The following is a 14,408-nucleotide window of genomic DNA, read 5'->3' as shown; positions in this document are numbered from 1 at the left end:
AGCAAAAGAATAAATACCATCTTTGAGTTGCCTAATCAAAATGCCAGAGGTGCTTTGAGTAATAAGAGTGTATTTTTTCCTGTATCAGAGTTGAATGCCAGGTGTTTCTCTGGTAAATGACTCGAATGCTATTTTGCCCGTTATCATCGTCTCTTAGAGGCTTATCCTTGGCACTGTATTTTGTGTAGTGTTTTTTTCAGTTGAGTTGATGTCTGCTTGATGGTGAAATAAGCTCTGTCAGGGCTGGGCTGGGACCTTTGGGCTCCTTTTCTGCAATGGATTGCTAGTGGAGAAATGCTTGCTATGTGTGAAATTCAGTTTGCAAATTATAAAATCTAGAATTGTCTTTCGTTGGACTCTCTCAGTTAAATGTAATCCTGACAGTTTTGTGATTTATATTTAAATGAAATCTCTGTTAATAAATGTAAGTTCTTCTCTACTTTCAGGAATCTCTTTTTGAGTAGTTTGGGAAATGATTAGCAGGTGTTTGATTCAGTAATCGTTTAGAAGCATTTGTCCCACTGTATCTGTACATATTGTCCCTTTGCTTGAAAAGCGTCCCAGGAATCAGTGCCAGTCAGCATTGCTGAACCAAGAGTTCAAATGCCTTGGATAGCAAAAATTATACTTGCAGATCTTCATGTTCAAGAGGAATGTTTCTCCCTCTTCAGTCAGAGAAAGATGTACATAAGAGACTGCCTTAATTTAATAATCTGAGGTGTTTCATGGGGCTGGTGATTTTTTGGTATAAAAATGAATGTTGCCCCCTTGCTGTCTGCTGAGAATAGAGCCAGGAGTAGAATTACTCTATATAAGGTTAACAAAACTCTGTAGCCTTATTCAGTTCCTGTATTATGAGGATTTCTAAGCACAGTTCAGCTTCCCAGAGCAAAAGATATTTTTTTTGTTTGTTTTTTCCTCTAGGAAGAGGAGAAATGATATGACTTTAAACAGTGTATTCTTAGGAGACACTTTGTAAGAATATATGTATTATACTATGTCCCAAAACACTTGCAGGTTTGTGCTCTGCAGGTCGGAAAGAAAGGGAGGGCTGAGTCAACAATAGCACTTCGGTATGGTTTTTGTTTTCTTTTGGTTGGTGATTGTTTTTTTGGTTTTGTTCCCCTGCCCCCCCCCTCAAAATGTAAGAGTTCTTTGTCAGACAGGTGTCCTTTGTGTGTAGTTTCTGACTTGGATGTTTATATCTGACTGTGTTATTATATATCATAAGTTTAATGACTCTAGAGTTGCTTGTTGCTCTCTGGTAGTGTGTTGGTAGATTTGATAATATAACTTTTGCCATGTCATTTTGTTTTCCAGATGAATCACAAAGCAGTACAGTAATACTGTCTGGTCTGCAAAGAGTAGTTTAAAAACTAACTCAAGGTTACAGCATTTGATATAATACTAGTTATGTTCCTTGTAGCAGCTGTATTCCAAACTAGCATTTTAGGGGATTAAACTAGAATTGGCACCTAGATAAAATTAATTTCTGTCAAGTTTAGGGGACTTAGGAAGTGTGTTGCTGTATGTGACCCTCTCACCAATGTAAGTTAGTTGTAAGTATTAACAACTCTTAATTCTACTGTCTTGTTTAAAAGTAGTATTGTTTTTTAATATTCTCTTTTATCAGGGAGAAAGAGCGGATTAGAACTTTATGACTTTGCAAATCAGATGGTTGTCATAGTGCAATGTGCTCCCCTCTGCCACTCATGGCATCTCAAACATTTGTCACGAAAGCTTCCTTGTAACTTTACAATGGGAAACTTACTTTCTCCTGTCAGACTGTGGAGGTGGTATTGACTTGTCTCAGCTAGGAGATCCAGGTTAGATCAGTAACTATTATAAATGTATATGAAAGTATTATGAATAAAGACTTTAATTTTATTAGTCATTAATTTGAAAAATAGTTGAAGACACTAATTTTGTAGATTCGACTTTGATTGCGCTGCTTATTGAAGGTAGCAATTAATATTTTTTGGTTGAAAATTGCTGATTAATTAGAAGATTTGCATACAATTATGAAAAATTTATGTATTGGCTAGGAAAAAACAAGTTGCAAAAAAATACTTTCCTATGTTTGCCTTGTATTTCATTTACAGGTGTGTGTGCTTCTTCAGACTACATAACTTTGGTTGTTTAGTCTAAAGAACCTCAGTATAAAGACTCCTGATTTCCTTACTTATCCATGTTTAAGCTAATGAATTTTTGTCTTGAGCCTTTTATGTATTTGGTGATTCATTTTTATTTCTTTATTTCTGATGACACTGAATTCCTGAAGTAAAAGTTCAGTCACCAGCTGGCCTTCGCTAAAGTTTTGTTTTCTTTTGAATAGCATTACTGAAAGGGGAGTGATTGCACTGCAAGGAATATTTTAGTCATTCTGTTAGCAAAACTACATTACTGCCTGGACAATAACTTGAGTTTTAATTTATCCTGACGGGTGACCATTTATTCATGCTGGAGATTTTTATGTGCTTACAAGACTTATAAAGGAAAGGACAACTTTATGGACTGTTTTTCAGTTTCTGGTCAGCTAACTTGTGTACTCAGCAACTTTATATGCTTCTGTTTCCTTTATTGCCACTATGCGAGATTGCGCCTCTGCTTATAGCTACGCTTGTGGAGAAATGCACTGCTTCCTTGCATGTGTGTGTTTCTGGCAGCTCACACTTGCCTGTTCTCTGTGTGTGTGATGTCTTGTTTTTCACTTGCAATTGAAGATTTGACAGAAATTGTCTTATTTTTTCATAGCCTGCAATGTAATGCTTGATTATGAAGTTGTTTACAAAAGTATGGAGAAGGAAGGAGAAAGCAAAGTAATAGGCAGTAATGAGCACTCGAAAAGCACTGGCAAATAAGGCTGCATGTCTGACAAACTAGTAGTGTGAGCTGCTTTACTGGTTTTTGTTGTATCACCTGTAAGGAATTGCTGGCATGCTCTAAAAAAATAAGCCTTTTGATATTAGAAAGGAAAATTGTGAATCCAGCCTGACACTGTAGTGCAGAGCTGGAGAATTTAGTGTAAAAGTTCCACTGTGATAATCTGCTCTAGATGGTGGACTTTGGAAGAAGTTTAGTCTCACATTTTGGACAGCATCTTGCTTTAGCATCATGATTGGGTGCAGACAGAATGGAGATTTAGGCACAGTTAAATTGAAGTGTAGGGATTGTTAAATTTTGAGATACAAATTACTGGATTATCCATTTAATTTAGAATTTATTTCTGTAATGATTGAGTGTACAGCTACAAGATTTATTCCCTCTCAATCTGAGGAAAGTATCATTAGCTCCTACTGTCAGAAAATACTGTTCAGCTTTGAGTTTCAAAGTTAAAATATAAATATATACTTTGAGGCTACATATTTCTGGAAGTTCATTTATATGTTACAAACCAAAACTTTTTTTACATCAGTATCCCAAGTATGTAACAGACTAAGAAGAAATGAAGAGCATGTATTCATCTACCAGAGCTTGGGAGTCCTAGGTTTTCTTCTCATCTCAGTTTGTATTTGTATATTACTGAGCTGTAAAATGAACCTGCAAATGTAAACAATGTTTTAAACCTTTCATCGTAATTTTTCGTCCCTAAATTGATCTTTATTATTAGGGTGGTGGTTCACCTTTTTTAGGAGGAAGAATTATTTCGGTATAGCCTCCTTCCACATGTAGGACAAAGAACCAAGTTTATTGCATAGTCACCATTATCAATTGGTCCATAGTGGTGAAAACCTGAAGTCAGTGCCCATAGTGTTAAAGAATCTCTCAGTGTAGCTGACAGGTAAGTCAGAAGTCGAATGTTCAGGGAATCCTTTAATCTCTGGTCTCCATAAATTGGTACAGATTTCCTTTTTAACTCAGAAGTGGGAAATGTATTAAAGGTATTCTGTTGGATATTGAATGGGAGTAACTTTATCTGCTTGACCTCTTGCTGTGTGTTCAGGTATGGACAAGGCATAAAGTAGCATTTTAGCATTAAGCAAACTAGCAGTAGTCCACTAACATTTTTTTGAGGAGCATTTTATAAAGGAAGCTGAGATGGTCCCTTGGTGTTGGGTTATAAGAATCAGATACTAAATGTTACAAATTCCATACACCATGGGAACTGCATCATGTTTTATTTTTCTTTTCACTTTTGGTATTGTATATCTCTTCAGTAAAAGATTAAGTGGCAACACTGGGAAGGATGTTTGGTGGTCCTATAAAAGGTCATATTGTAGCTTCACTCTTGTAAGTGTTTGAAGCAACCTTCTTTTCATGGCATCTGGGTAAATGATTCTTGAAGCTTGTCTAAACTTGCTGAAATGTTACTGCCTTTTAAAGGATGAGACCCATCATGTGTTCAGTGTCTGTTTAAATCAGCAGATTAAAAATGACATATATTAGCTTTGGTTCACAAAGAACATTTTGTATACCTTGTAGCTGTGTCTTGCTAATCAAATTTAAAAGTATTTGGTCACTGAGCTGCCAGCTGGAGTTTCTTGATTTATAATTCAGTTGCTTTGTATATAATAGTTATCTATCATATCAACTTTTTGATCATTTTCTACCAATCTGGAGTTGCAGTGAGAAGGCTATTTAGAGCCATATGAGTAAGCCTTTTTGTTGAACTGCTTTGTGGTAAAATGGCAGGACACTGAAGGTCTGCAGAATGAAGACATTAGGCTAAAACTTTTATTTAAAAAATGTGAATTGGAGTCAGAGGGAGGTCTGGTTTTGAGCAGTTTATTAAAATTCTTCAAATAATGAGCTTTTCCCATATGGAAACTGAACCATAAAAGGGGTGAGGGGGGCACCTTATTTATATTCAATAAATAATGCTGTGGCTTAGTAAACATGGCCAGATGGGATATTTAAAGCTGTAGCAAAAGTAATTCCAAAAGCAGTGCCATTTGTGCCTAAGTCAAAGATTAGTCACTGGAGAAGTGATCAGAACCTTCTTTTATCAGCAGTGCCAGTTTTAAGCAATCCCTTTATTTTCTTCTGCTTTCTTCTTTTTCTGCAGTTTATACCACTCTCTCCACTCTGCCAGGGTTTGCCGGTAAACTGGAACCCACACCCAGCTTATTTTAAATCCACGTCAGTCTACTGGGCTGGCTCACCATGTAGCCTCAAAGGGTGATGCTACCACAGCTGAGAGCGTGGTACAGGGGTGGTAGGAGTTGGGAGGGACCAAGGCCATTAAAGCCAGAATTGACACCGTAAAGTCTTGACCATCTGTAACCTTTGAGGTTCTGCCACTGGTTCTGTGAATGCTTGTGTGTTGCACCATGTAGTTAGTACAGGGGTGTTAGGAGATACCAAAAACAGGGTGGAGCAAATTAAGTTCAGTGGAGTCTTCTGGCAGACTGGAAATAAAGTTTCAAATTTTATTCTTGGGTGGCTTTTTTGGTTGGGTTTTTTTGGTTGTTTGGGTTATTTTAGCTCACTGGCATAAAAATTACAGTAATGAAGCTGTGTAGAAGCTCTAAAATGACTTATTCCAGCTACATAGAGCTGTAGCTCAGGACAGCATCACTGTATTTTAGCCTGCAGTATAACTTGATTTTTTTGTGTTGTTTTTGTTGGGGGGGGGAGTGGGGTGTTTTTGTTTGTTATACTGCACACACACCCCCATCTTGAAATTCAAAAGCAGTGGCTACTTCAACTAAGAATTACTTAGATTTGGTGGCATTCATGTAGAGGCACAGGATACCTATGTTTCTGGAAGCATGGAAGTTAAGTGTATGCTGAGAAGGCAAGAAGATACAGGATATGGTTTCTAACTACTGTAGATTAACTTCCACATTGTGTATTTATGGATACGTATAGCACGTGCAGACATTATAATTTACTTTGAATTATACCTTGTTTTTTGAATTTTGGTAAATCTTCAAGAAGCTTTAGACTTTGTCTTGAAGAATCTAAAAACCAGAAAATCAGTGTTACAGTTCCGTAAGGTCTACATATCAACTTTTTTCCTTTTAAGGAAAGACTTTAAAATTTTATTTTTCACTTTGCACTACTAATTCTCACTTAGTTTGTCTGTGTTGGGCCAGAGAGCAATGTAGAAGAGGAAGGGATGATTCTTACTGAGTAGTGCAGACATCAGTATGAGGATGATGTAGCAATGAGGTGTGAAATGAACCTGAAAAATACCACTTACTAGGACATATTTGCAAGTTTAATATGTATCTCTCTCTGCCCCCCTCCCCTTTCTTTTTTCTCCAGACAACTAAAAGAGCTTTAGTGTAGCCAGACAAAATGCTGTCTTTAGGACTCCTAGTCTGTCTTACTTCCCCCATCCCAAATTGAACTTGAATATTTAATGTAACGATGAACATACCAGGATTACATTTCAAAATAATTCTTAAAGTAAAAACATTGTAATGTAGTATAATTAGATGCTATTAAGAAATATTCTTTCTTCCTCAGGAAAACAAAGAAATAGACTGGAGCCCATGGATACCATATTTGTTAAACAAGTTAAAGAGGGTGGACCTGCTTTTGAAGCTGGACTGTGCACAGGTATTGTTGTACAAGACCAATAGCATGTTGTGTACGTGATGTAAAATATATGTGACTTAAGCTTCTATATGTAGTTCTATCTTCCATTTAAACCATATTCTTCCATTCAGAAGTTTGAAATCTCTCTTTTAAATTGCCCTCCAGTGTTTTCATCTCAAAAGCACCTTTGTGTTCTCTCAGGAAGTGGTACATAAAATGTATTAGGGCATTAAAGTCTTGGTCTTTATGTTAGAACAAGTATATGATAAAATATGTGAGGAGAAAGAGAAAATGGAGGAAAATGACATCTGTAAGGTCCTCTTTGTTTTGCTTTGTGACAAATTGATAACCTCAAAACATTCATGTTTTTGTCCTTTGAATCAAATTATTCCACATCCTTTAATTAAATGTGAACAATCCACGTCTATCCTTTCTTATCAAATCTTGTTCAGTTTGATTTAATCAAACTGAAGAACAGAAAACGTGTTTTTGTGAAGTGCCAGATACTTTGTCACCAGGAAAATAAAAGTATGCTAGAATAGGAAGTCTTACAAGTGATAAAACAGTAATTTATGTAGATGGATACCACTACAAACACAGGTTTCTGTTCTTAAAAATACTGCAAGACATACATTCTATGAAAGGATTGTGTTTGTGTTGATAATGGGATGTTGATATTTTCTTTTGAAAATGGTTATGTACATACATTTGACTGAAATAGAATAACTTTTGTATATTTCTTTCTAAAGAAATACAAAGATTCTGGGATGATCAGCAATTTAAAAACAATACTAGATCCTACTTGTACAGCATAAGGCATTTTTCTTTTTTAACTCCTCCTTAAGTAGTTATTCAGGGAAGGGCTACTTTGGTATTATTTTAATGCTATTATATAAAGAAGTGTTTTGGCTTGATAAAGTGCAGCATATGTTGAACTTGTACAGAGGAGTCATGTTAATTTCTACTCTGTTCAGTGTTTGCCAAATTGAAAGAGATGAAATCTGTAGAGAATACTTTATTTTTAGCCATAGAAGAGATTTTTAGGAGCTCAGAATAAAGAACAGAAAATAAATGAAAAAATAAGTTTTTAAATTACCAGAATATTCTTCTTAAACACACTGCTGATAGCAGTTATATATAATTAGGTCATGCCACTATTTCTTGTTTAAAACTTCAGGGTGAAATATATTACTATATCTCTATCTTGAAATTACATTATAAAACACTCAGGGAGTGATCAGCCAGGTAGATTGCTTAACCTCTGATACAGACACTGTATACATTTCTTATTTTGTAGGATCAACTGTATTTTAAATTTCTTTTAAAATTCAACTTGGCATTGTTTCCTGATCGCACTAATGGAAAGAAAATAGCCAAAAATCTGTGGGTAGTTATTTATATTTGTCAGTTCTTGTGTCACTGTTTCAGGGTCCTTTGTAAGAAAGTCTCAATGCAATCTTTGTTACCCAGAATCAGTGAGCTCTGTTTCAGGCGTACCTGTCTGCTACTCCCCAGAAAACTTGGAACACTCTCACAAATTTGAGAAATAGGCTACAGTCTCTTAAATATAAGACAGTTCATTCTGAGTATTTTTGAATAGTCCTGTAAAATTATCTTTGTTAGTTAGAATGATCATACTTCCCATATTTAACTTCCGAGGCATTTCATTAAAAAACCCCATATCTGCGAGTTCCAAATATAAATATTAGAAATACTGAAATACAAACAGCCTAAGCAGATCCACAATTCCCATGTCTTCATCTTCATGCTGTCATTCATGTATATGCAAGAAACAAATAACTAAAAATGTGTGTGGAAAGGCAGATGGTTTAAGTCCATTCAGAGTAATTTCTAGTTTGATCAAAGTATTTAATGGGCCACCAGGTTGATAGAGATCTTTTAGAAAAAGCCTATATGCTTCTGTATGCTTTTTTTGCACTGTTGGCACTGTCCTTCCCCTTTATATGTACCTGAAACTGAACGAAGTTGTATTTTGCAGAGTTGCCTGCACATACTTCTTGCATGTAACCAGTTCTGCAGTGTGTCCTACCTGAGCTTTTTGACAGCTTCACTGGATGCATGATTCATGTAGACTTGTTTCACTGCTGTACATGACATAGTCTGTTTCTTTGAAAAACAAAAACTACACAAGAATAAATAAGATTATATGACCTACATAAAGATATTCCTAATTACAGTTTTTAGTGGGAATACTGATAAAAGAGCTACATCTGTGGGTAAATTCTGAAACAGCCTGGAAAAAAGTCAGTTTTAAGTTCCAGAGAAGGATCTGGTGTGTTCTGAGAAAGTCTTGCCATATGACCTAGGGTTCAGAGCTTGTAAATAAGAGTATTTTTTGGCACAAACTATAGCATTTCCTTTTCCTGCAACTTTTTGAAAGGATTTATTTCAGTGTGATAATGAGCATTTAAAAACAAACTTTATTTTCATGAAAGTCCAGTTTCTCAGCCTAATTACATAAGGTGTCTGTGTGTATGCAACAGTGGGATCGGGCTTGTCATCCATCACAGGTGCCTGCTAGTCCTGTGGTTTGCTAGCAGCCGTTAAATGTTGTCACCAACCTTTCTTTCATTGCTTAGGAAGCAGGAGGCAAAACTGAAGAGCTTTTCAGGTGAGGAAAAGGGCAGTAACCAGCTGATAAAAGGGCACACGTAAACTTTCATAAAGTTTAAAATACTGCACCAGTTTATTTGCATGATGTTACATCTGTGTTCAGACCAAATTAAAAACAGTTCAGCAGATCTGTGTGGTTTGGTAAGCGTGGAAATCTCTGGGGTCTGTATAAGGAACCTCCACAGAGCATTTAGAGCATTATTGCCACTAAGTCAGGCTGAGTATTCAGCTTTTTCCTTGCTTTGGTTTGAACACACCATAAACACAAAATGGGCTTTCAATTTCTAAGGCAGTGTTGAAAAAGCCATTCCCTTTGGCTCACATTGCATGGGTCCTTTCTTTCAGTTCTTCTTTCCCCAGCAGCTTTCCAAAGCTCCCTACCTGTAATCCGTTAGACCATTTTCTCCTCATTAATAAATTCAAGATAACTTTTTGCTCATCTGATCGGAGATGATACAAATACCATTTTTGGTGAAGGAATGGGATGGATTTTTCATCAAAAGCTGAAAATAGCTCTACATGGTATATTTGTCAATTTATGAGAGTGTATGAAGCTTTTAATGAGGAAGGTGCAACAAACTATTTGGAGAAATCTGATAAAGGTGATGTTAGGTCTAAAGATCAATATGTGTATGGATAAGAAATAACCCATTACAGTGTCCAAGATTCATTGAAGAGACAGTAATGTTTTGAAAACAACCCAGATTGTTCTGAGGAAGAGGGAAGCTGGAACCTTTCGAAATATTTGTTCTTTATTTCTCAGAAGGAAGAAGTAAAAAAATTGCAGTATTTGCTATTAAAGGAGATGTGCACAGCTACACCTGGCAGTGTTCTGAGTTAAAGTTGAGTTTTGTTATGAGATTAAGTGCTGTAATTGAAATGTCTACCAATAATTTACTTAAGATTTGGGAAGAGATGTCAGTATGTGTTACCATACATCAGAAAGTTTATTTTGAAGATGGGATGCTTAAGTGAGCCTCCGGTAGAGTTTACACCTGCTTGTGGCTTGCTTTCTGTGAGTTTCTAGATGATTCCTTTGGAAGCTTAGAGTAAGATACCACATCTGAAAATGTTCCGAGAAGAGTAGAAACTTGGCATCCTGTATATGGTTACATGTAGTTGTATTGTGCATCTCTTATTTTTTTCTTTTTTCATTTTTAAAGACAACTAACCTTGAATTTAACATATTGGTGGTCTTTATTATTGTGAGGTACAGAATAAAAATGATAAAAAAATGTCTAGACAAAGTAATTTAAGATATAACTTTTCCTTTTACAGGTGACAGAATTATAAAAGTCAATGGAGAAAGTGTTATTGGAAAGACGTATTCTCAAGTCATTGCTTTAATACAGAACAGGTAAGATACTAGTATTTATGTGCCACACACAATTTTTGTATACTAAGCAGGAAATGACCGCTTATGGTGGTTCTGAAAATGTCATCCTATTTTTAAATTTTCCTTAATATGTACTCAGTTTTACTATTTCTGTTTTTCTGTATTTACTAAATGCTAAGAAGGGTTTCAGAATGGTCGTGCTGAATTGTGCCACAGTCCTTTTATGTCATTACTTTTCCCTTGTTAGCCAATCATATGAAGTGTTATAGAAGAAGATTGTCTGAATTTTAAATAGGCAGATTAGGTATCCACACACCACACATATGTATCAATATAAAAAGAAAATCAGAAAAATTTACCTTGCTTGTGAGATCTGATAACTAGAAATCAGCATATCTGGTCAAGGAGAAACTTAATGCTAGTGCACACCTGCAAGACATCTGCAGTACATCTTGGCTTTCCTCTGTTTTGCAGTAAGTTATGAACATTTGCGCAGGATTGAGGAAATGGTGATACTTACTGCTCCTGCAACTCACAAGGGCTTTTTAAATCGGGTCCATACATCAATCTATATACTCATTTTTATCTCATGTATCCGCCTTCAGTTTTACAGTTTTCTTGGTGTCAGTTTCTGTTCTATAACAACAAGTTTCCAATATAATGATAAGTTATGTGGAAAAAAGGTATTATGATCAGCATGGAAGAATGTTTTCTAAATACATCTCACATGTCACATTCCATTTTTAGTGAATCTTCATGCATCAAGATATAATTATTACAGTTAGGAGTAAGAAAAATAAGATCCTGATCTTCTTATTTCAGTGGAGTCTTTTTTCAAGATTTCATAAGATTTCATTCAAAATACATACATCCAAGGTGCTGCTTTTTTTTTTTTTTTTAAACAATAAAACTGTGTTTAAAGGTATGACAGACAAGGTAGACTGAAATGCGTTTTGTCATTAGTACTTTCTGTACAAGAACTGGAAAGATGGAATTTTTTTTTAATAATCTTTACTGGAGATAACACCAGTCATGTATCCTTTTCATATTTTGTATTGTACAACAGCATATGCCCAAGGCACAGGATGTTACTTTACAGGCCCAACAGGTACATCAGTCAATTAAATCTCTTAATCCAAAAAAGAGGGAGACCAATTACGTTTTGCAGTGGCCTGTGCAGTTAAAGATTCTCAATTCTAGGTTTGCTCCTGAATAAAGTATGATTTTCGTCCCCATGAGGCTAGGTAGCAAAGTGTCCCAGCAGAATGCAGTCCCTGCTGATTGTATAAACTGGAGACACCTGAACAAGGCCTTATCAGTGATTATCTAGTGCAACCCAGAATGGTATAGTATGCTGCTGCATCTGTTTCCCTAATTTCCTAGAATGCATGGAAGATGAAGGGATGCTATGGTTGGTTAGGAGGGGAGAACAATTTGTTGTCTTGAACCAGATGTGTACGTCACAGAAGTTCGTAACAAAAGGTCATGAAGTCTTCAGATGAACAAACCTCTTAAAATTAACAGATAAATATTCATTCTGATCCATAAAGAGAGCTAAGACTGCAGATCAGGTGTGTCTTCCTTGTAGCTTACAGGCAGTGCTTCTCATGTGACTAAAGAATGAACTCTCTAATTCTTTGCTTGAAAACAGTATTTTTGAGCTTAGAGCAGTTTGTTCTGTACGTAAAGTATTTTATTTCTCACGCTGCCATTTCATGGCAAGTAAATTACATTATGGTGTATGTTGCTTGCTCTAGCATGCAGTTCTTACATCAGCATAGCCATCCTGGGCCAGACTGATGATCTGTTTATGTCAGTATCTTTTCTGATAACATCCAATAATGGCCTCTGTTAGGAGAGGACTATGAAAACACTGAAACTGTAGAGTGATATTTGGTCAGATGGTAATAGCCCACTTTCCAGAAATCCTTGGTTTAGGAGTTGGCTGAACCAAAGGTTTTATCTGTATCGCTTGATTTAATAGTTCTTGGTAGTTGGTCTTGCACAAGTTCACTTTTGAAGGTACTTAAACTCTTCATATTTAAAAATACCCAGTGACACAGTTCTTGCTCTCTTTCATGTCTTAGCTAATCTTTCATCCAGCACACTTTAATTTCTTTAGTAGACTTTGTACAAGCAACATGCTGAAAGGCCTTTTGAAAGGCTAAGTTGTCAGTTAAAATCTCCTTCATTCATGACTAAAGACAGTTTCATTTATAGTCTCAGTATGTTGTGTGATGGATTCTAGACATATTAATTACTGTATTTTTAATTATTGTTTTTAATTACCTTTTCAAACGCATTGCTGACTGTAAATGCTTACTATTTTGTAGGGTTTAGGTCATCTTTAGAGCAGTTTTCAAGGGTACATCTCTCTTGCCTCTAAACAGAGAGTTCCTCGCGCTACTTGCTCTTCAGCTGTTTTGCCATGAAACTCAGTTCAACTGATCTTTTTGAATTGGCTTACTCCTGCAGCTCTATTTCCATAGCTGCTTATTATTTTTCTAGAAAGTTGTTCAATTGTAGTTATTTGTTCTCATTTTATAATGCTGCAGACATCAGAATTTAGCTGCTGTAAATAAAATTATCCCCATAAATTCCAGTGGGACTTATGAATGGGCTGTAATTCAGTCATGTTTCGTATTGTTCTCAGAAAAGTTTTAAGCTGTGTCTAGAATGTTCATCTATTTATCTCTGGTTGGAGATAGCAAAGCTAAACTTACGCCTTCTCCTGGAAGGCGAAGGACACACCTCAGAGTTGCTAGAAATAACTATGTCTTATAAGATTTAGCATGAGAACACTAAGTCTAGATTTTCCTACTCTTTACCAATGCCTGTTAGTTTGATCCATTAAGAATTTATTTTCATCTGTTTACATAATCAGCTTGGAGATATGTTGACTACTAATTTAAACTCTGTACATTATTTATGGTTCTAAATAAAACAAGAAACAGATTCTGATTCCCAACTTTTTTTCTTTTTTTTTAAAACTATGGGGAATTTGAATGATTAGGTCTATTCCACTTGTTTATCTTGGCAAATTCTCGAAAGTGTTGGGATGACTCAGAAATGTAGAGATAAGCTCCTGAATCTTTTTCATTAATACAGAATAGTGCATCAAAAGACAATCATGATTAGTGTTTTAGTTTGAGTCAAATTTAAATTCAGCTCTCAAAATGTGTAATGAAACTTATTTGCAGGGTAGATATCCCTGAGAATTTGCAATACTGTGTCTAATACTTTAGTGTAAACTGCCATTTTCAGTGTGGTGGGTCTTACTAACACTTTCTAGTTTACAATTTGCATGCACATTATAGAGTAAAATACACCAAAAGTATTCTTTAATACTTTTTGTTTCTGATATGAGAACTGAAAAACATTCTGAGAGTGCTTCACAAAATGTAAGGTAAGAAGATCCAAATTGTCTCCAGAAGCTTCTGCAGCAAACTGGAACAGAACCATTAAGTGAATGGTACATAAACCATTGTTCCTGAATGGAACCCTTTCCTCCTTTGGGTGGCTACTAAAATAGATGTTAGACTCTGTAAATGGATTTAATTGCTTCCTTTTTTAAAGAAAAAAAAATATTTTGTGCTAAGAGAATGGTTTGTTCTGTGACAAATTATATTCCTTTATATGAAAAGTATTTGAAGAGTAGCAGTGCTATTTATCATATTTTTGACTTCCAAAGTCTTCATCCTGCAAATAAGCCTTGATTATTATCAAATTGTAAGTTGCCTAATAGAACTTACACATACATGCTACCCATACATAGAAATTAAATCTGAAGGCTTAATTGGAAATGCCTTAAGCTATGGTCTCTCTTTCATGTTTTGTTTTGTTTTTTCAACTGATAAAGAATGTAATATTCATACAAAGGGGTTAAGGCAAATGTCAGCTCCTGATGACACTAATTTTAAATAATTATTTTAAATAGTTTTGCTGTTTATGC

At 35.5% G+C, this 14,408-nt stretch overlaps 1 protein-coding gene across 2 annotated transcripts in view; it reads left to right on the top strand.

The window, feature by feature from the left end:
• The window catches only part of ARHGAP21 (Rho GTPase activating protein 21), an 85,754-nt gene that overhangs the window by 28,585 nt on the left and 42,761 nt on the right, over nt 1–14,408 (top strand). For both annotated transcript variants that reach the window (XM_026843367.1, XM_026843368.1), the window contains exons 4-5: nt 6,415–6,507; nt 10,399–10,477. In XM_026843367.1, coding sequence (XP_026699168.1) covers nt 6,415–6,507; nt 10,399–10,477 — 172 coding nt within the window. The remainder of the gene's footprint in view (nt 1–6,414; nt 6,508–10,398; nt 10,478–14,408) is intronic.

The sequence above is a fragment of the Athene cunicularia genome (assembly GCF_003259725.1).
Source record: "Athene cunicularia isolate RWA chromosome 2 unlocalized genomic scaffold, athCun1 chr2_part1, whole genome shotgun sequence".
In the NCBI taxonomy this organism is placed as follows: domain Eukaryota; kingdom Metazoa; phylum Chordata; class Aves; order Strigiformes; family Strigidae; genus Athene; species Athene cunicularia.
This window is presented reverse-complemented; position numbering and strand designations above follow the sequence as displayed.